Raw genomic sequence first — 23,007 nt, 5'->3', positions numbered from 1 at the left:
CACTTCACCCTGTTTGCCTCGGTTTCCTCATCTGTAAAATGAGCTGGAGAAGGAAATGACAAATTACATCAGCATTTTTGCCAAGAAAACCCCAAATGAGTCATGAAGACATAAATGAAACCAAAAAGATTGAAAAAAAAAAAATGGGGAATCTTTAGCCTGAAGACAGCTTGGTGGGTGGAGGTTGGGAGGAATTTTTTTTTTTTTTTTTTTGGTTAAGCGCTGTATTTAAAAGTTTTCTAGAAAATGAACTGACAATAGTGGTCCTTTCCCCAGACTAATTCCCCCCCACCTTCCCCACCCTTTTTTCCTTATTTCTCGGTCTTCTCTCCACCCCACCCTTCGACAAAGCAGCAGCCCAGAAACACCAGCTTGGGTGTATTGTTTGTCAACATAAATTGCATTTTCTCTCTGTCGGGTGGGAAGTCCCAACGGGCCTGGGAAGCCGCGGAAGGGGGATTTCGGGCTAGCAAACATCGGGGGGCCCGAGTGCACAAGCCTTTGGAAGTCCCCACTTAGGGAGGAAAATTCTCGGCAGCCGCCCGTGCATCAGGGGGTGGGTGGGAAGGAGGTGCGGCCAAACGTTGGGAGCCCAGGGGTGTCCGGGGGGACTGGCCCCCGGGTTCTTTTGCGGGGCAGGGTCCGGGGGGCGGGAGTGGGGATCTCAGAAGAGAAGGGGCACGGCCGGAGGACCCGAGCTCCCGCGGCTACTGGACCACCGGGGAGCACTGCAGAGGGCGGGGCGTGGGAACCTCTTTGTGGCCCGGGGGAGCAGCTCGGCGGGCGGAGCCGGGGCCGGACCCGGACCCTGCAGCCTCCGCGGCCTGCTCGCTCGCTGCGCTGCGCCTCCCCACCTCTCCGGCGGGCAGCCGGGCACGAAGGCGCGGGCAGGCGCGCGGCGGCGGGAGCTGGAGCCCGGGAGAGGAGCGCTCGGCGGCGGCGGCGGCGGCGGGGACAGCTCCCACCCCAGCATGAGCGGGCTGCACGTTGACCGGGCCCGGCTGCCCGGGGTGCAGGAGGGTAAGGCCGATTCTGGGCGCCCTCGGCGCCCGGGGGCGGGGTCGCTGGAGCTGGAGGGAGGGGAGAAGACGGGAGGGAAGGGACTCAGGTAAAGCGCCAGGCAGGTGGGCGGGGAGGAGGGGGGAGGAGGTTGTCAAGCACCCCAGCTTTGTGCGGGGCACCTGGACTCCCTAGGGCGGGCTGCTGGGTTGGGGGGATGTCTGCTGGCTGCGCCCCAGCCTTTGTCCCCGCCACCTCGGGCTGCGAAGGTCCCCTCTCTCTCCCCTTCTGACCTCGCGCCCCCCTCGCCGTCCTCCTCAGAGCCCGGGTCCCCGTCTCCAGCCCTGGCTCTAACGCTCCCGGGACCGGGGCGTGTCGCTTTGGGCCAGCAGGTAGCCGGGACTTCTTAGCGGTGGCAATACCTGCTGGCCGGCCCCTCCCCTTCCCCGCGTGGAGCGGAGGCTTGTTCATTCCACAGGCACCGGGGCGTGAAAAGGGAAAGAGCCCTTTTCCTCCTGGAGTCAGGGACGCGAAGGACCTCAGAGGCCTTCTAGCCCCACCCCCAAATAGGGATTCTACTGACGAGGAAACTGAGGTCCCAGCAGGCGCCTTGAAGTGCCCATGACCACACAGCGAAGAAATGGCCAGTAGGATTTGAATCCAGGACCAGTCCGCACGCTTTGTCCTGTCCCACACTGGCCCTCAAGTGGGCTTAGTATCGCAGTGAACCCCAAAGCTGGAATCCCTTGGAAGCAATCTCCATGGTACAGTGGACAGAGTGCTGGAAGTCCGAGGAAATGGGATCTGGGTCCAGGCTTTGTCCTGTTGTTACTCGTGAGATCTTGATCAAGTCACTGCATCTCTGTCCTTAAGATAAAGTGTCCATCCGGTAAAATGAGGACCTTGGGTTAGAGAGTCCCTTCCAGCCCTCAGTGTAAAATGGTGTGTTAAAGGATGGGGGGTGACGCTTGAAGATAGAGGAAAATATGGCAGAAAATCGATCAGTAAATTTTATCAAGCACCTACTGTGTGCCATGGAGAACTCTAGAGATCTGGGTTCTGGTTTTTACTCTGCCATTAACCAGCAGTCACTCCCGCCCCTTCTGAGCCTCAGTTTCCCTGTCTGTAAATCCACCTCCAAGCATCTTTGCTCCATCTGAACCAGGAAGCAGATTGTCATTTATAGACAGTTCTTAGTGTCTGGAGACTCCTTGGTTGTCTAACTTGAAAAGTCAGTCCCGATTTTATTTTTATGAACTCCTGTGACTTTAATTACAAATAATCCTCCTCAAGAAATTACAGTGGAACCCCTTTATAATGGTGTTATCACAGAACAGGGCCGACAGCTTTACACCACATCTGCCTTTGAGACAGCTGGTGGTGGCACAGTGGATAGAAAAAATGGCCCTGAAGTGAGAAGGATCTGAATTCAAATTCAGCCTCAAACTTTCGTAAACCCTGTGATCCTGGGCCAGTCATCTAGCTTCTGTTTGGGGCAGTTTTCTTTATTGTAAAAGGGGATAATAATAATATGGTTATCATTGTTATTGTATTATGGTTTTCCGGCACGTAGTAGGCATTTGGTAGATGCTTATTCTCCCCCTTTATTGTGGCATTAGGTTTAGAAGGAATTAATTTTTATTTAACCCTTTGGAAGATTTATGGGAAAACATTAATAAAGATTGTATGAAATGGAAAGGTTTAGAATGATCTACGTCAATGATTGTAGAATTACAAATCTTTCAAGATACCATAGAATACTGGATTCCCGGTAAGTGAATTGTGGAGTCATAAATAAAGGTCATATTTCTAAGGTTCAGCATTTCAGTTTAAAAAAAAAATCATCATTTTGTTTTCAAGAAACTAAAAAGGCACAAATCTCTTACCAAAATGTGCAGAAACACAAGCTTTCTGAAATCCTTCTTTTCTTACCAGAAGTTAACTAGCAAACATTTCCTTCCGCTTTATAATCACTGTGATTATAAGGCAAAGAATCAGAAACAATTAATTTCACTATTGGGATGGCAAAGGGTTTAAGAATAGATAATACTTCTAACCAAAAGCAAATAAAAATACCCTGCTTATTTGTTCAATGGAGAACTCACTAGATGGATATTTTATGTATAAGACCTTTCTTTTTAAGACCTGTAGAAAATGTTGCATAATTTTTAACAAAGGATAAAACTTTGGATGGAAATATCTCCCCCCTCCCAATATTATTAATGAGACCTTCCCAATAACAAAGAGCTTTAGAGGGAAAAAAAATCATTTGGTTCTGTCCTGTTTTTGAGATTCCTAGGATGTCTTTTTATTCAAATGAAAAGCTACCCATCTGAGGGAAGCTGTGTGAATGGTGGTTATCCCTGTAGGGCAGCTTTGGGGATGTGTTATTTGCCCAGTGAGCCTTTTAACAAATGGACAGGCATCTAGCCTTATAGTTAATCAAAAGAAAGAAAACCAGGCATTTTGACACAGTTCAAGAAAAGAAATTAAGGCATTACTGGAGAAAATTGTATATTCTCCTCAGCAAGATGGAGTTGTACACAAAACACAGAGCCTTAGCTCTGTGGGTGCCTTTACCCTGTATTTATCCCCTGTAAAAGATATTTTTTTTATTGGGTTTTGGTACAGCAGAGCTACACCCAGCCTTCTTGGTATTGACAGTAACTCTCCAGGGAGAATACTGAATCTAACAACATTCCTTTGTAAGGAATACATGGGACTCAAGAGTAATGGTAATTATTATTATTATTTTTAAAGACAATGCCAGCCCTTTTCCCCTGGGAGAAAATCTCTCTCAGTATGCCTTCGTTCAGAAAGCAATTTCTTTGTTAATGTTTTGAGAAATGGCTAATGTCCTTGTGTTTCCGATTTAATCTATCTAGCCAGTGCTTCTCTTCCTGCCCGTTTTATCAGTAGATACCACACCCCGCCTTCTCCCCTGCCCTCTTTATCCTGAGCTTTCCCAGATTTCAGGGATTTTGAACCCTCTGCTTACCAATTTAATTTCCACAAAGAATCTAGGGCCAGGGGATGGAGGCTGCCCTTGTGCTCTGAAAAGCCTAATTCCAGCTTCTCTTTAAAGGATTCCTTTACTCATATCTGACTGGCTCAGTATTGATAACAGACTACAGATGTTTTATTTTCAGTATTGGAAAATCAAGGCTCCAACTTCATGAACGCTAGGTCTGCCATTTTCAGAGCCTGTGTCTGTCTCTACATTTATGGATGTGGCCAAGGAGAATAGAGACAGACTCCCTTATTCTCTGAGTTTTGGTTCCCTCTTCTGACAAATTTGCATTAAATTAGCACCTCCTTCTGTCATTAGGCTTGAAAGAGATAATTTATGTAAAGTGCTTTGGAAAAATTATAGTGCTTTATAAATATTTGTTCTTATTACTAGTACTGAAAAATCATTCTTATCTTGATCAAATGAAATGTTCCTTGAAAAGGGCTTGGCATAGTACCTAACACATAGTAAGCACTATACAGAAGTTAGCTATTATTATTATTAGTATTACTATTCGTATTAATTATTCAAAGGGATTCAAGTGCTCTTCGGGCAGTTCACTATCCTGCTATAATTATTATTATTATCTTCTCTTTTTTTGGATGGAGTTTGGATAGAAATGGTCCTGGGATAAATCACTATCTCAATATTTATTATTTTCTATACAAAGCAGACTATTGTACAGGTGAATAACATTGTCATTGAATACAGGATATGAGTTTCTCACAATAACTAGCATTTTGGTAAGACTTTTAAGATTGCAATGGGAAATGAAATGTATTTTATTTGAGCCCCGCAACATCCTTGAGAGGCAGGTATTATTAATACTATCTCCAATTTACAAATGAGGAAACTGAGGCAGAGATCATTTGTGCAGGGTCACTCAGCTAGGAGGTGTCTGAGGCTGGATTTGAATTCAGGTTTTCTGAGTCTAGGGCTAGTCTTTGTGTCCTTAGCTGCTTATTTTCTTACTCTGTATATTGTTTATTATATTGTTGTTTATATGGTTTCCCCCATTCGAAGGAGAGCCTTGAAGGCGGGGTCCATGAATTTTGCCTTTCTTTGTATCCCCAGTGCTGAACAGGATAACTGGCACTAAATAACAAAATTTGTTGATTTGACTTGGAACAATTCTGGTAACCCATTGATTTATTCTTTTATTGTTTGTCTAGACTTAGTATAGCTAAGTGAACTAAATAACTGTAATGTGTTATAGTGCATAGACAGCCTAGCCTAGCGTCGGGAAGACTGATCTTCTGAAATTGAAATCGGGCATCAGACATTTCCTAGCTGTGTGACTCTGGACAAATTACTTTACCTTGTCTGCCTCAGTCTCCTTATCTGTAAAATGAACTGGAGAAGGAATTGACCAACCCCTCTTGTATCTCTGCCAAGAAAACCCCAAATGGGGTCACAAAGAATAAGACATGACTGAAATGATGAACAACAGCAAAGACTTAAGAAAGTGATGGAAAAAAATGTTCCTAATGCTGATTAAACTCAAAAAGGTGTCCTGCCTATGTGTTTTTTCCTCCAGAGAGTCAGTTAAACATTTACCAGCACTCCCCTTGATTCTAACCCAATCAGTAGTATGGCTAGAATCCAGTTTGCCCACTTTTCAGATTAAAGACTAGCAGATTTTTAAGCCACTGTAGCAGACTTGGGGGACACAAAGCCAAGCAGCTGATACATGTATGCATGTATGTACATATACATACATCTCTATATACATATACATATATACTATGATTGATAATCATTGAAATGACTGATTATTATCTATAACTATTATTTATCATCAATTAAGTTAATTATAATAATTACACCATCAATTATTTTAATAAATAATTAATAGCAGTGGCAACAATAATTAATAATAATATCACCATCTTGACCCAAAATGAACTCCCATAGTGTGGGATAGTGACAACCAGCTCCATTGTGGTCGTCATCCCCAGTTTTCTACAACTCATCAGTTCTTTCTTGAAGTTGTCTGAGCAGCCTGCCTTATGGGAAGCTGAGGGATACCTCTTCCCTTAGCGCTCTGTTTGAGTGTTCCCCATGAATTCCCATATTTTTCCTGACAGCAAGAACTATCTCATTTTTAATCTTCTTGGGTCTGGTTCCTAACTGAGCACCTGGCACACAGTAGGCACTTATTAAATGTTTGTTAGATTGGATGAGATTGGCTATGGATTTGATCTCTTTTTGGAGGAGACCCTGGCTATTTGGGAAATGTGTGAATTTTGTCCTAAAGACCAAGACTAAGGAGTGTTAGAAAGTGAAATCCAGCAATTTTGACAAGAAGAGTTCAAAGTGCCGTCTTGTCCTCCATACCTGGAGGTGCTTTGGGCTACAGTGGAAAGAGGGGGCTTGGAATCAGGAAAGGCCTAAAGTAGAATGTCATCTCTGACACTAGCTGTGTGACTTGGTCAAGTCATAAAAATCACACATTTTAGGACAATTTGGTGACACCTATATTCCCTTATTGAAATCATGTGTTTAAGTCCATAATTAGAATTATCTTTATCACAAGTAATAATAATTTCTAGCATTTCAATTGATCAATAAACATTTTTATTATTTTTAACATGTATTTTCAGCTGTAAATTCTCTCTTTCTGTACCCATTAAAGAAGGAAATATGATACCCATTATATATATGAAATAATGAAAAACATATTTCTACAATAGTTATGTTGCAAAAAATCCGAAAAAAAAAATGAAAAAAAGTCACTGTACTGAGTTCATCAGTTTTCTCTCTCTCTGAAGGTAAATAGCATTTTACCTTATAAGTCTTTGGAATCCTTATGGATCATTGTTCAATAAACATCTATTAAGTGCTTACTATATTCTAGACAATGTGCCTGAGCACTAGGGATACAAAAGGAGGCAAAAGATAGTTCTGTCTTCAAGGAGCTTACAAATGAACAGAGAAGACAACATGCAAACTAATGTATAGAAAGCAAGCTACAAGCAAGATAAATAGGAAATAATCTAAAAAGGTAAGGCATTAGAATTGAGTGACTGTGAAAGGCTTCATATAAAAGACTGAATTTTAGTTGGGACTTACAGGAAACCAAGGAGTCAGTAGGAGATGAGGAGGCATATGCTTCCAGGTATGAGGGAGAGCTAGAGAAAATACCTAGAACGAAGAGACAGAGGGTCTTATTTGAGGAACTGCCAGGCGGTCAGTCTCACTGGATCAAAGAATAGGTAATATTGAGGGGAAAAGGTATAAAAATAAGGTGAAAAGATAGGAAGGGGATGGCTTATGAAAGGCTTTGAATGTTAAACAGAGCATTTTGCATTTATTCCTGGATGTGAAAGGAAAAACTGGAGTTTGTTGAGGTGGGGAGAGGGTGACAGGATTGGACTTGTGCTTTAGTGAAATCATCACTTGTGAGGTGATGAGATCCTGCATCAGTGATAACCAGTGTCAGGGGAGAGAGGGAGTAATATTGATGGGAGGTTGTAAAGGTGAAATCGATATAATCTGGAGACATGGTGGGGCGAGAGTCCAGTATGACTCTTTGAGCCACTGGAAAGATGCCTTCTATGGTAATAAGGAAGTAGGAGGATTTAGGGAGAACGATAATAAGTTTGGGTTTAGACACATTGAGTATAAGATGTCTACTGGATATCCAGCTTGAGCTGTCTGAGAAGGTGTTGAAAATAGGAGATTGGAGGTCAGCAGAAAGACTGGGGAAGAAAAAGTAGATCTGGGAATCATCTGCAAAAAGATGATCATTAAATCCATCAAAGTTGATGAGATGACCTAGTGAAGTAGTATAGAGCAAAGCTTCTTAAGTGTATGGGTCATGTAACTAGTGTAGGGGGTCATGAAATCATGATTCATTATCAATAACTATTTGATTTGTATGCCTATTTTATATCACACGAATATTTCTCAAGTGAAAAGGAGTTGCAAATGGAAAAAGTTTAAGAAGCCCTGGTATAGAGAGAGAAGGGTTCATGTTGGCAGAGTGCTTTGTAAGTAATATCTTGTCTGATCCTCACAATAACCCTAGGGGTTGAAGCTATTATTCTCCCTATTTTACAGATGACTAAACTGAGGCAGGTAGAGATTAAGTGTCATGCCCAGGGTCATCCATCTAGGAAATGTTTTTAGGCCAATTTGAAATTCCAGTCTTCCTGCCTCCAGGTCCAGCACCCTACTCATTGTACTGTCTAGGGTTTCAAAGAAAATAAGTTTTTATTCACTTATCAAAATGTTTTTAAAAAACAAAAGACAAGTTCATGGACCCCAAGTTTAAAACTCCTAATCTAAAATCACCTTCCATTTACACTGAATGTCGTTTATATGTACCAATTTTCCATATATTTACTCCCTATCATTGAGAATAGGAAATGTGTTTGTTTTTGCCTTTCTTTATTGTCTCTGATGTTTAGTACTTTGCCTGGCCCCATGTTGTTGTTCAGAGAATAAATAGAAATAATAGTAAAGACATCAAAAACAGTTAGCATTTCTTTTTTAAAAAATAATAATAGCTTTTCATTTTTCAAAATACATGCAAAATGATAAATGTAGAAATGTTTTATTTTTTAATAGCTTTTTCTTTTTCAAAACACATGCAAAGATAGTTTTCAACATTCACCCTTGCAAAACCTTGTATTCCAGATTTTTCTCCTTCCCTCCTCCCTCCCTCCTCCCCTGGACAGCAAGTAATCCAATATAGGTTAAACATGTGTAATCCTTTTAAACATATTGCCACATTTATGATAACATTTCTTTTGTTATTGAGTCATTTTTCAGGAATGTCCAACTCTTTGCAACCCCATTTGGAGTTTTCTTGGCAAAGATCCTGAGGTGGTTTACCATTTCCTTCTCCAGCTCATTTTACAGATGAGGAAATTTGAGGTAAACTGTATTAAGTGCCATGATTAGAGTCACACAGACCACATTTGAACTCAGGTCCTTCTAACTCCAGGCCCAGGACTCTATCCACTTTGCCTGGCTCTACATTAAGGACTTAAACTGATGCTTATTGGCTGATAGACAAACAAAGCATTTATGAGTTAGGAATGACCTCAGTAACCACCCAAGCCTCAGTTTCTCCATTTGTAAAATGGGAATAATCATATATGTAATGCTTAACTCATCAAGCTCTTGTGAGAATTGAACGAGAGAATAGGTGGGAGTGTTTTATAAACTTTAAAATGCTATATAAATGCCGGTGATTATTATTAGCAATATTATTAGCAATAATAACATATTTAAATAGAACCATGACTGATTTTTTTTTTAAGTAGGTAATTTTTAAAAGTTTGTCACACATTTAAGAATAGGACCCAGGATTTTAGAGTAGGGAGAGACTTCATTTGCCAATTTTTAAAATTTTTATTTGAAATCATATTTGAAAAAGAATTCCTACAATAACATATCTAGTATCTAGTCTTTGTTTGAAGTCTTTCAGGGATTAAAAAAAAAAGCCATCTAGGTGACACAATAAATAGAACTCCAAGTATATGTAATCAGGAAGTTCCAAGTTCAAATATGGCCTCAGATACATCCTGATTTTATATTGTATTTGGTCAAGTCATGTAACCTCTCTTGGACAAAGTGAGGATAATAGTTTCATCTACTTCCCAGGATTGTTACGAGAATCAAACAAAATTATATTTGTAAAGTACTTTGTAAATCGAAAAGTGCTATAATACCAGTTGTTGATATTGTTATTATTTTAAAATACAAACTGTTTAATTTGGCATTTTAAGCCCTTCATAGTCTGATCCCTGATTCCCAGCCTGATTTCACAATACTCTCCCCTTGTGAATTCTTAAATTGGTAGAATGGGCTCAGGAGAAGGTCTATATTTCCATGACATTATCACTGAAAGAAAACTGAAGTACTTGAATCTATCTTTAGCTATCTTAAGTCAAGACCGGATCCCTTTTCTCCTACAGGAGCTCATTCTTGATTTCCAGAGTCCTTGAGTTACATTTGTATAACAAATATACATGTTGTATTGCCTCTATGGAAAGTTAACTCTCCTTTTATACGAAATCTTGTATTACTTCTTAATTGTAGCTAGATGGAAACATTTCCAAATGTTTTGAATGCAAGAAGATTGAATCATAAAGGAAATCAAAATATTTTAGTTATTTCAGGTCAGAGAAAGCAGAATTGTGCCTCAGAGTAATAAATTCTAAATAACTGATATTTCCCAAATAATATAGATACATAATACAGTTGCTATTTTCCCTTAAAAAAAAAAAAAGCTCTCTGAGTGCAGAGACTGCTTTGTTTCTTCAAAGCCTTTCTTAGATACTGCCTCCAACATTTTTCTACCCCAGTCTCTCCAGTTATTAATTTCCCTCTCCCCCGCCCCATTACTCACTTTCTTGGGGACAAAATCATTCATAAGCAAATGGGAAATACAAATTATGCTCAAATTGTACCCTAATATATCATTGTCATTGGAACAAATTGACTTTTTCAAAAGCAAGCATTATAACAGAACTATTTGTTTTGCAAATATGTCACCAATTTGGGCGACAGCCTAGTAGATAGAGAGCTGGATATTCAATAAGACCTCCATTCAAGGCTGGCCTCTGATTCATCTTGGCTTTGAAAACCTGGCCAAGTCACATCCTATGACCCAGGCAACTGTCTGAAGCTAGAAAATTCAGAATTGCCATAGTTCTTCATTGGAAAAGGGAGATTCCTCACTGGGAGCTCCTTATTTTAGGGAAATTATGGGCCCAAGCTAGTATTTCATATTTGCTTATATAAACTTAGCTTGTTTTTCCTTTAGTAGAATGTAAGCTTCATGAGGGCAGGGACAATTTCATTTTTGTTTTTGTATCCCCAGTGCCTAGAACAGCGTTCTGTATATAAGAAGAACCTAATAAATCCTCGTTGATTTAAATTACACCAGAAGATTGATAGAGATTAAGTGTGGTGGATCTCTTAAAGAGTTTCAAAGTTTTAATTACCCTTTAGAAGAAAAAAAGAGTTTACCTTTAATTTGTGCTGCTAGGAGAATGAGGCTATTGTAAACTCAGGGAAATTTGAGCTGCATTGGGACCAAAATGGTGATTACCCAGAAGTGGGAGGGCAGTAGGCTGCCTAAGATGGGGCAAACTACCCCAGTTCAAATAAGGCCTGAGATACTTACTAGCAGTATGATCCCGGGCAAGTCACTTAACCCCAATTGGCTAGGCCCTCCCAAAAAATGCTTGTTCCTTTCCTAGATTAAAAATGGGATAAAGCTACTTTGCTGATCAATGGTGGAAACCAGTCCATGAGTTGCCACTATGCCTCCAGCTTGAGTGATTTGGGGTGACTCAGTTTCAAAGAAAGGAGGAGAGGGAAGAGAAGAAAAGAGAGGGAGAAAAAGAGAAAAGAAAGGGAAAGAAAAGAAGGAAAAGGAAAGAAAAAAGAGGAATGAAAGGAGAGAAAGGAAAAACAAATTGTGTGTCCTGAAACTAAGCCTCTCTTTGAAATCTAAGAGCTTTCTTGAAAAATGCCCCAATGTTTGTCTGGCTGCTTTAAAAGGAGAAATACCTAGGATTAAGTCTGTTTACAATCAGTTTCGTTTCCATTTAAGGCTGTGTTTGGCTTTCCACCTTTGGTTTTGACCAGGAAGATGATCTCATACTTACTTAAACTGATTGAGAGAGCCCCTGCTCTCAAAAACAAGTTTTTGTATGATTGCAACTCCCGCATGTTTGACAGTGGTCACCTTTCCCCAGATGGGAAGGAAAGGAGAGAGGAAGGGAAAGAAGGAAGGAGGGAGAGGAGGAAAAAAGGAAGGGAGGGAGCAAGGAAAGCAGGGAGGGAGGGAAGGAAGAAAGGGAGGAAAGAAGGAAGGAAGAAAATAAGAAAAGAAGGAAGGGAGGAATTAAAAAAGAAGGAAGGAAGAAAGAAAGAAAGAAGGAAGGAAAGAAGGGAGGACGGAAGGAAGGCAGAAAGGAGAGAAGGAAGGAAGGGAGGGAGGAAGGAAGAAAGAAAGAAGGGAGGGAGGAAGAGAGAGAGAAAGAAAGGAAGGAAGGAAGGAAGAAAGAAAAAGAGAGAGAGGAAGAGAGAGAAGGAAGAAAGGAGAAGGAAGGAAGATTGGGAGGGAGGAAGAGAGGAATAAAGGAAAGAAGGAAAGGAGAGAGAGAGGGAGGGAGAGGAGAAGAAAGGGAAAAAGACGAGAGGAAAGAAAGGAGAGGAAAGAAGATGCTTGTCCTTAAAAGCTTTATATTCTACTGGATTCCCTGAATATTTGGTCTAAATAAAAAAGAAAGACCTAACATTTATGTCAGTATCTTCCCTCAATGAGGAAGGTATTGCAGCTTTCACCTCCATTCGACATGTGAGGCACCTGAGATAAGATTACCTTGCTTATCAGAGAATCTGAGGCCAGGCTTGTGCTACACGACTTCTCGCTCCCTTGTGTACCATGTACCTGTACCAGATATATATGTCTGTGCCTTTCTGGTTATGATTTTGAGAGAGACAAGTTTTTAGTGAGAAGCCAGTGACTCCATCAAACTCTTTCCTTGAAATGGAGAAAAAAACCTCTGAGATCTCTGTTGGTCTCAGCATTTAAACTAAGACTGATGGATTTAAGTACTCCCCTTCTCTTTCAGTGATAATGTCATGGAAATGTAGACCTTCTTCTGAGCTCATTCTGCCCAGCCCCAAGAAAGCTTTCTTTAGGTCTCCAAATTGTAGCTGACTTCTCAGGGTTCTAGCAACCCCCTTAGTGAGTTGGGTTTTTATAGTATTATTGCTTACAAGCCCCCCACCCAGCATACTCTGAAAAATCAGTTAACCATCAGACATTAATTAGCTTTTACAAAGGGTTATATACATGGTGCTAGAGTAAGAATCTTTGGTTTAAAACATTCTCCTAGGCCAGGGGGCATAAAGTCCCATGTACTAGATTATCAGGAAGAGGAGGCTTAAATTTAGGTAACACCTCGTCTAAGGATTACTTACAGTTTCTGGTAACTAGAATTTCCTTTTCCCTGTTCCCCTTATGAGTCAGTCTCCCAACTCTCAGTGCTTAAAGTCAGTCCTTTCCTTGCTGTGCCTAGTTTGTCCTAAGTGTGTCTCAGTCCTAATGGAGACAATACCATCAGCCACTGCCAATGGGGAGCCCAAAATTCACAACTGATCAATTAGAGGCTGTATTAGGGGGAGGCGTCTAATGCTCGTTGAGTCTCATTCCTACCTGTCCTCCACTTCCCTTCTCACAGACTTCAGGGGGCTGCTTTCTCGCAGTATTTCTTTTCTTCCTAAAATTTCTTTGAAATACAAAGATATGGCTAATTTCAATACATTTGGTGTGTCTTCTTTCTAATTTAATTTAATGACTCAAAAAATACTTCACTTCTGCCAAATTATGTAAGAACTTGTTCATATCTAGTATATATCTCTTGCTTTGAAATCACTAGAAATATCCAGGACTTGTCCGCACCCAGTTTATATACATATTCTTTTTTTTTTTTTTTTTTGCTGAGGCAGTTGGGGTTAAGTGACTTGCCCAAGGTCACATAGCTAAGAAGTGTTAAGTGTCTGAGGCCATATTTGAACTCTGATCCTCCTGACTTCAGGGCTGGTGCTCTGTCCACTGTGCCATCCAGCTGCCCTCCTAGTTTGTACTTTCAATAGGAAATATCTGCACCTTGGTAAGTACATTATTTGAAGATGATATTAGGGAACATCCCTTCCAAAAAAGAGTCCCTATCTCCAAAGATGTGACTAAAGGTCATCCAAATACATTTAAATACTCCAATACTTAATAGAGGCTACAATTTCATCATTTATAGAATCATAGATCTAGAAGTGGAGCAGCTAGGAGGTGCAGCTGATAAAAGCACTGAGCTTGGAATCAGGAGGACTCCTCTTCCTAAATTCAAATCCAGCCTCAGACACTTACTGGCTGTGTAATCCTGAGCAAGTCACTTTACCTTGTCTACCTCAGTTTCCTCATCTGTAAGATGAACTGGAAAAGGAAATGGCAAACTACTCCAGTATCTGCCAAGAAAACCCCAAATGAGGTTAGGAAGAATTAGGATATAACTGAAAAATAACAAACCCTAAAACTGAAAGGTTCATCTGTTATTCAGTCGTGTCTGACTCTTTGTGACTCCATTTGGGGCTTTTGTGGCAGAGATGCTGGAGTAGTTTACCATTTCCTTTTCTAGCTCATTTTACAGAAAGAAAAACGGAGGCAGACAGAGTGAAGTGACTTGCCCAGGGTCACACAGCCAGTAAATGTCTAAGGCTGGATTTGAACTCAGGAAGTTGAGTCTACCTGACTCAGTGCAGTGTGCACTATGGTGCCCCTAAGGATCATGGAGATCATCTAGACCAATTGTGTAATAGATTAGAACTCAGAGAGAATTTTAAATGATTCTCCCTTAGGTCTCGTTAGCAAATCAGCAAGTCTTTGATTCTCTGAAAATAAAACCTGAACCTGAAATAAAATTAACGGGTTCAGAAACATTCAAGCCCCATCTGATGCTGTTTTTTCTGTGCCCCCCACGCCTGACCTGATAATAATGGCCTTTATTCTCCTCAGTAGACTTTCTTCCTGTAAATCCCACAGCCCAGTTTGACAGTGACCTTTGGGGACCATTTAAAATTACATTGGAGAAGATTGATGAAGGGACATAAAATAATGCCTTCTTTTTGGTCATCAGCCGGGGCTTGTTCCTACCTTGATGTCATTGTTTTCCTCCTGCCAAATTACACACCATCGCTTCACCTCCAGTATTATTCCATGGCGCAAATGGGCATCTTTGGCCATCATTCATTCTCCTTCCTCTCTGCACCCCACCTACCCATTAAGAATTTCCATTGAGAGGATAAGCTGCTGAGGACACAAGGTTTTCCATCTGTAGTCTCCCCAGCCCTCCTCTCACCCTATTGTTTCCTTCATTCCCCGGGAGGCAGCATGGACTCTCCAACTAGACCTTTCCATCACCTCCTAATGTAGTTTAGCAGATTCATGAGATCTGGAACCTCTGCTAGTGTTCAGGTAAATATATCATCGGCAAATAACTGTGAGACCCATGACTGGGCAGTTGCTCGCAAGTTTTAGATGAGATGGGATTAGATTTAGATCCTGAAAGGATCTTGAAAACCCAGCTTTCTCATTTTACAGATAAAGAACTGAGGCTCCCAGAGATTAATGATCAGCCCAAAGTCACACAACTATTTAGTGGCAAGGTCTGGATTTGAATCCAGATCCTCCAGCTTCAAATTCAGTAGGTCTTCCTGGCTTTAGACATAGAAGCATAGTCCAGAGAAAGACCAGAATCCAAAGGTAAATGTACAAGTCAATCAACAAGCATTTATAAAGGGCCCAGATTGCTTCAGATTCAATTGAACAGAAACATAATCAATATTTGCTTGTTTCAGGCACCAAGCTTAGGCATTGGAAATTCAAAGATAAATGAAATAGACCCTGCCTTCAGAGAGATTACATTCTACGTGAGGAGATGGGAAAGGAGAATTAGCTCTGTACATCACCAAACCAAATTATATGGGAAGCAATTTCAAGAGGGAAAGGGGAGGGAGATGTAGGTCTTGAGAGGGGAAGGTCACGAGGGAATACATTCTGGCCAGGGGAGACCACTTGTGAATAGAGAAGGAAAGTCGAATAATAGGACCAGCTAGTATAATCCCAACAGTTGATACATGAAGGGCCCAATGAAAGGAGGCTGGAAAAGAGGTGGTCACTGTATAGAGAAAGATTTTCAATGCCAGACTGAGGGGCTAGAATTTTGTTCTAGAGACAATAGGGAACCATAGAGGATTTTTGAAGAAGGGAATAACCTGTGTTTTAGGAATAAGGGAATAATTTGGAAACCAGAAGTAGGGAAATACATCAAAAAGCAATTTCTAGAGTAAAGATAACACACATAAGGTGCTATTTTTCTAATCATGAATTATTGTTGTATTATTATCATAGGAAAAATGAGTAAACTTACATGTTGTATGGTTTGCTAATAATTTTTAGACTTTTCCATTAAGTGGAAAGAGGGACTTCAAGTGTTATTCAATTCCTAAGTTGCTTTTATTAACCTGCATTGTGGAAGGGCAGCTAGGTCTTGGAATAAGGAAGAAGTATCTTCCTGAGTTCAAATCCAGCCTCAGACACTTAGCAGCTGTGTGACCCTGGCCAAGCCACTTCCTGAATGCCTTAGTTTCCTCATCTATAGAATGAGCTGGAGAAGGAAATGGCTAATCATTCCAGTATTTGCCAAGAAAATCCCAAAATGGGGTCTCTAAGAGTGAGACTGAATAACAAAAACACTATGGGTTTTTCTGCAGTTTTGCACACCAGAACTTATATATGTTGTCTCCCCTTATTATTTAATAATATCTCTTGTCCACCCAGAGAGAGGACTGTGGGAACGGATGGTGTCTCACAACATAGCATTTTCACTCTTTTTGTTATTATTTGCTTGAATTTTGTTTTCTTTGTCATTTTTTCCTTTTTGATCTGATTTTTCTTCTGCAGCATGATAATTGTATAAATATGTATACATATATTGAAGTTAACATATATTTTACCATGTTTAACATATCTTGGATTACTTGCCATCTAAGGAAGGGAATGGGGGGAAGAGGGGAAAATTTGGAACATAAGGTTTTGCAAGGGTCAGTGGTGACAAATTATCCATGCATATGTTTGAAAATAAAAAGCTTTAATAAAAAAAAAGAAATAAAAAATCTCTTATCTTCATACACACAATCCAGTTCAGTTCTATATTTCCAACTGCTTACACTTTTCCCCAGAAACTCCTCTTGTCACTTCAAACTCAGGTCTAAAATTAAACTGGTCACCTTCCTCCAGCTTTCCTTCCCAAATTGGCTGCCTCTGTCTGTGTATAATCATTCTCCCAGTCACCACCTTGTACTCCACTTTGATTAATCCTTTTCTTCATCCCCTCCCTTCCCCAGCTCTTCAGTTTTTCCTGTGAAATGTTACTCATTCATCCTTTCTCATCTGGGCTCATGGCCACCCCCTCTGGGATCAAAGCTTTTTATCACTGCCTGGTTTTCTTTGGCAGCCTTTTGCTAATGTCTTTGACTACTAGTCTCTTCTTTCTCTAATCAGAATTTCCTACCATTGCCAGATTAAACTAAAGCTTCCTTCTGTTTCCTTCCTGCTGCAAAGTCTTCAATATTATACTCTCTTCCATTGTTATATGTAATTTTTTTTGCAGGTTTGAAATAAATTATCAATGAGCTTTTGTTTTTATATCACCCTAATTTCCTAATGTATTTCTATCCTTCCCTTTCTCCTACCCTGCTATTCCTTGTAACAAAGAATTTTTTCAAATTGTGATTGGGGGGAAGAAGGAAGTTGTTGCTATTGTTGGTCCTTTGTTCTGGAAAGGGACCATGAAATCAGGGAGGAGATGCCATGACATGCAAGTGAGTTGGATTTCAGTGATGGAGGGCTGTGCAAGTCACCAACCTTACTTTCCCCTCCAGAGCCATCTGGTCCAGTGGCCACATAGAGATTCCCAACTACCAGAGATGGTCCTGGATGCAATGGGAAACGTTGGCCTTTTTAAGCTAAGGACTTTAACAGGTCTCAGTCTGACTGAGACAATGCTCAGTCAGTAGTTAAAGCTACATAAGAAAGGAGGTAGAAAATGGCCTCTTTTACCTAATCAAAAAAAAAAAAAAATTAAGTCCCCTGAGGTCAATGAATAAAACTTAACAAAACCTCAAATGAATCTGTGTATTTTCCATCCCTAGCCCTAATCTCTACAAAAATAGAATAGATACTTTTTTTTTTCTCATTTCTTCTGGGTCATTATAATTGCATATCATTCAGTTTTCATTTAAATTTTGTAGTGACTATATTGTTTTCCTGGGTCTGCTTATTTCATTGTGCATCAATTAATTTAAATCTTCTCATTTTTTTTCTGAATTCCTTGTACTGGTTTTTTAGAGCCCATTAATATTCTATTATATTCATGTACCACATCTACTTTATTTCAGTTCATTGCCATGAATATGTTGGGATATAAGGAACATGCTGGTAAATGTTTGCTAACTGTTTCTCAAAAACTATATACCTGATCCATTTTTTAAAGTTTTATCTACATTATTAACATTTTCTCCATCAATTTCTTAAGTCTAGACAATAAACAAGATAATAAATCAAACCATGTTTTACTTCTGTAGTGTAAAAGCTCACTGAAAATTAAACAATTGTCTCTCCATGGAGACATACCTCTTTGATTTCTTTAAGGTACATATTCCTAGCAATAAAATTTTGGGATCAATGGGTATGAAATATTTTAAGTGTTTTTTTTAAACATAATTCCAATTTCTTTTACAGAATGGTTGGACTAATTCACAAGCCCATCAATAGTGCATTAATATACCTTTCTTCCCACATCACTAACCATTCCTATCTTTTGACACCTCTGTCCATTTGTTGAGAGTGAGGTGAAACCCCAGAATTATCTTGATGTTTTCATATCTTCAGTTTTTGGAATATTCTTTCATATAGCTCTTGATAGTTTATAATTTTTTTTTCCCAAAAGTGTAGTCATCTCTTTGGATCAGTGATCCACTAGGGAAGATCTGCCCACCTGACTTTCAAAGCCTTTCCTAATTGTATGTCCTCAGTCAGTGAAGCCCAGGAGAGAGAGTCCTAAATTTGGAATCAGGAGACCCAGGGTCACATCCTGGCTTTGACATGTGCCATCTGGACATGCAAACTAACTTCTTAAGGCCCCTTCTAGAAGTTGGATGGGGCCTGCATTGACTTAAGTCAACTCCTTCATTTTACAAATGAGAATATCGAGGTCTAAGGAGGTTAAATATTTTGCCACCTCCAGAGGTCAAGCTAATAATGCTCTTAACCAGTGAAATATCACATGGTAAATATAAAGTCCTCAATTTAGGTTTAGAAAATTAATTGCACCAAATACAGGATAGAGAATTTAATTTCTTTGTTTGTGTTTGTTTTTTGCTGAGGCAATTGGGGTTAAGTGACTTGCCCATGATTACACATGAGAATTTAACTTGTAATAGCTAAGAATGTGCTGAGTGATACATTGGTGGCCAAAAAATGCTATTTCAGGCTCTCAAATATACTAATAAAAATATTTTTTCCCAATTCAATTTAATTCATCAAACATTTAAGTGCCTATCATGTGCCAAGTTTTGTATCTCTAGGACTAAAAATACCTACCCTTAAGGGTCTTATGTTTTCCTGAGGATGTGCCATTAACTTACCTGATCAGACCTGTACTTGTTCACGATCACTTTGATAGTTGAGTGGAGGTTGGATTAGGTAGGGAAATTTGATAAGAGAGACCAAGAAGAAGGCTAGAGTCAGCTGTGAGGTCATAGGCTCTTCTGGGGAGTGGAAAGAAGGGGGGAATGTACAAGGTATATTATGAAGGTAGAAAGGACAGGACTTGGTAACAGCTTGGATATGGGGGCTGAGACTTAGGAAGGAACTGAAGATGACATGTAGTTTCACAGTAACAAGGAAATTTGGAAGCAGGAAGAGTTTGGGGAAAAGATAATGAGTTCAACTTGGGACATGTTGAGTTTAAGAGATCTATAATTCAAGATATCTGAAAGGCAGTTGGAGATTGGAGATCAGCAGAGTTAGGGGCAGGAATCAACAGCATAGAGATGATCATTAAATCCATGAGAGCTGATGAGATCTCCAAGTGAAGTAATATAAAGGGAGAAGAGAGAAGAACGTCCTGGAGAAAAGATGCTCATGGTTAGAAAGGGTGACCTGGATGAAGATTTAGCAGGAGTGATCAGGGAAGTGGGAAGTGGACCAGGAGGGGAAGGATGGAGACCTAGAGAGAAGAGAGTATCAAGAAGAGCACCAATGGAGGTCATTATCAAGGTCAAAGACAATAGGTTGGGAGAAAGCCACCAGTCTTGTCAAGGAAGAGATGAGTAGTGATGTTGGTGAGAGCAGTTTCAGAAGGATAAGGAGGCAATGGCAAGGAGATGGAAAGACAGTGAGAGGAAAGGAAGTGAGGCTCCACTTGTAGACTGGGGCCTCTTCCAGTTTAGCCACAAGAGGGAGGAGAGAAAGAATGATGGTGTGACTGAGACTGAGACAACTTGCTTTCTTTAATTGTCCAATTAAATTTTCACTGGACACCTCAGGAATTGGCAAATGCTGCAGCTCAAGGCTTGATTTATTGCTTTGTTGCTTGTCCAGAATTAACAAAATAGTGGAGAAGTTGGTAATAATGCTCATTGAACTTTAAAATGCATTGTGTATACATTCTTTTCCTCCTTTATCTCCTATTACTCCCTTTCCCCAAGAACTGGTTATTAAAAATTTACCAGCATACCCATCTATCAGCTATATCGTAGGGGGCTGAGGAGAATATCTAAAGGAAGTTTCAAAAGATTGGGACTTTTTCTGGTTGATCCCAGGGATCAGAATTAGGACCAGGGGGTGGTAGTTGTAGGTAAAAGATTGCAGCTCAGTATAAGATGAAACTTTGCAGGGATGAGGGATTTTCCCACTGGAATGGGCCATCTTGCAAAATAGTGATGTATGTATCCCTGGGAATGTTTAATTAGCTTCTGGATGACTGTGTTGGGGGGTAAGGGGACTGGGAAGTTGAACCAAATGATCTCTAAATGATCACACTAGATCTAAACCTAAGAAACTTAAAAAAATCTCTAGAGAACTAACTTCTTTTCACAGCCAAGGAGACCGAGGCAAGACAGATTAAGGTTACTTGCCTAAGGATACACAGGTAAGAAGTCCTTCCAGCGCAGAGCTTCTCTATGTCATATGTGACCTCTTTTCCAACTAGAATATAAGGTCTTTGAGGGCAAAAACTGTGGTATATGGTTGCTTCTATCTCCCCCAAGTTCTGAAGCACAGAGAAAGAGTATTCTATGAATAATTGATGATTATATCAATGATATGATGAATAATGAATAATGGAAACCTTTTGCTTTCATTGATTGTTCAAAAATCTCATGTGATAAAAGGCCCAATGTATGGTATCAAAAGTAAGTTTTATTTCTACCAATCAATTGTTATCTTACTTTTTTTTTGACAGTTCGTCAAGATTTTGCTATCCTTGAAGATGGAGCCCTGGCTCATTGTTTGCAGAAACAAGAAAGTAAGTCTTCTTCAGAAGCCAAAATTATCCTAGCAACAAATTTTTTAAAAGGCTCATTAAAACATCTTGTTTTTTACATCACAGATATTTCCCAGCATCTGCTATTCTCCCCACCTCCCCAACCAAAGACACAATAGATGTCTCTATTTTACAAAGAAATACAATTAAGCAAATCAGTCAACATGGTGAAGGATAATTCCTGCACGTGGGTGAGGTGGTGATTGTAACCATATGTCTTCTGGAACCAAGATTGTTCATTGCAACCTTCAGCCTTTTAGTTATTATTTTTATTTATGTTATAGTAATCATTGCAATACTCTTCTCTTGGTTCCATCTATATTTAAAAACATGTTATTATTCATATCTTTTGTTTCCTCAGAGAGCCAATGTTTGTTTAAATGTCTAAATGCTTGTTTCCTTCCTTCTTCTCTATGCCAAGTAATGGAATCTCTGAGAAAGATACAAGAAAGAATTTTCCTGATCTTTTGCATTTGATTGAACTTTGTAAACTGAGGCTTTCCTCTTTCCCAGATCACTAAGTTAGGAATCAGTTCCCAATCTGCTTCCTAGACTGGAGTTCCTAACTCCAGGCCCAGAGCTCTATCCACTGAACCATTTAATCAAACAGAAGTTAAGTGACACAGTTAGTAAATGTCTGAGGCTGGATTTAATTTGAGTTGTCCTGATTTCAAGCTCAGGTCTCTATCTACTGCACCAACTAGCTGCCATACCTGGCACATAGTAAGCCTTAATTCATGATTTGTTTTATTTTTTATTTATTTTGGTCTTTCTGAGTCCAAACCCAATCTTTCTGGCGCTTAAAAAAAATCCTTTATTTTTCAAGCTTTATCTAGGCAGCATTAACCAATTAAAGAAGTCTCAAGTTGAATGTTGGGATGTTTATCTCTTACTTAACGTCAGAAAATGGTTATCAGTGTGATACTTCATTATCCAAATGCCAAATCCTTTTACTTCTCCACTGTGGAATTTTTTTTATTATTATTTTAATGGACAGTGTTATTTTAATGGCTCCCATTTTAGTACTTAATGGAAAGCAGTCTGACATAAAAGTTTTATAGAGAAGTTACACTAAAAGAATGACATGGAGATGACCTCTTGGGACAGCCAGCTTTTTCTGAAGGCCTGGGACCTAAGCAAAGCACTTTTCCTACCCCAGTTTCGGTTTCCTTATCTAGAAAATGGGGGAATTGGATTAGATGAATGTCTAGGGTCCTTTTATCTCAAAATTGGAAGGAAGGAAAGAAGGAAGCAAGGAAGGAACAAATTATGGAGGGAGGAATAAAGGGAAGAAGGAAGGACAGAGTAGAAAGGATGGAGGGAAAAGAAAAGGAAAGAAAGAGGGAAAAGAAGAAAGAAAGGAAGGAAGGAGTTATGGAGGGAGAAATAAAAGGAAAGAAGGAAGAAGGGAAAAGAAAGAGGGATGGAGAGAAAATGAAAAGAGAGGGAGGAAAGAGAAAGGAAAGGAAGGAAGAGAAGGAGGGATGGAGGGAAGACAAAAAGAGAGGAGGAAAGAGAAGAAATGAAGGAGGAAGCAGAAGGAGAGAGAGAGAAGGAAAGAAGGAAGAAAGGAGGAAGAGGAGGAATGGAGAAAAAAAGGGAAAAATGAAGGCAGAAAGAAAGAAAAGAAGAAATAAAAGGAAAGGAAGAAAAGGAGGAGGAAAGAAAGGAAAGAAGGAAGGAAGGAAGAGACAGGGAGAGAAGGAAGGAAAAAAGAGAGGGAGAAGGAGGAAGGAAGGCTTCTCTAAAAGTGATATTCTTAGAACCCTCTTTGTATCGTAGATCCTTTTGACAGTCAATCTGGGGAAGCCTATAGATTCATTCTCAGCATTATGTCTTTGGATGCATAAAAATAAAATGCAAAGG

At 39.9% G+C, this 23,007-nt stretch overlaps 1 protein-coding gene across 1 annotated transcript in view; it reads left to right on the top strand.

The window, feature by feature from the left end:
• Positions 1–482: 482 nt before the first annotated feature.
• The window catches only part of LOC127555916 (coiled-coil domain-containing protein 50-like), a 53,088-nt gene continuing 30,563 nt past the window's right edge, over positions 483–23,007 (top strand). The window contains exons 1-2 of the mRNA XM_051988646.1: positions 483–1,020; positions 21,061–21,123. Of these exons, the coding sequence (XP_051844606.1) occupies positions 972–1,020; positions 21,061–21,123 (112 nt within the window). The 5' untranslated portion in view covers positions 483–971. The remainder of the gene's footprint in view (positions 1,021–21,060; positions 21,124–23,007) is intronic.

The sequence above is a fragment of the Antechinus flavipes genome, chromosome 3 (assembly GCF_016432865.1).
Source record: "Antechinus flavipes isolate AdamAnt ecotype Samford, QLD, Australia chromosome 3, AdamAnt_v2, whole genome shotgun sequence".
NCBI lineage: Eukaryota > Metazoa > Chordata > Mammalia > Dasyuromorphia > Dasyuridae > Antechinus > Antechinus flavipes.
This window is presented reverse-complemented; position numbering and strand designations above follow the sequence as displayed.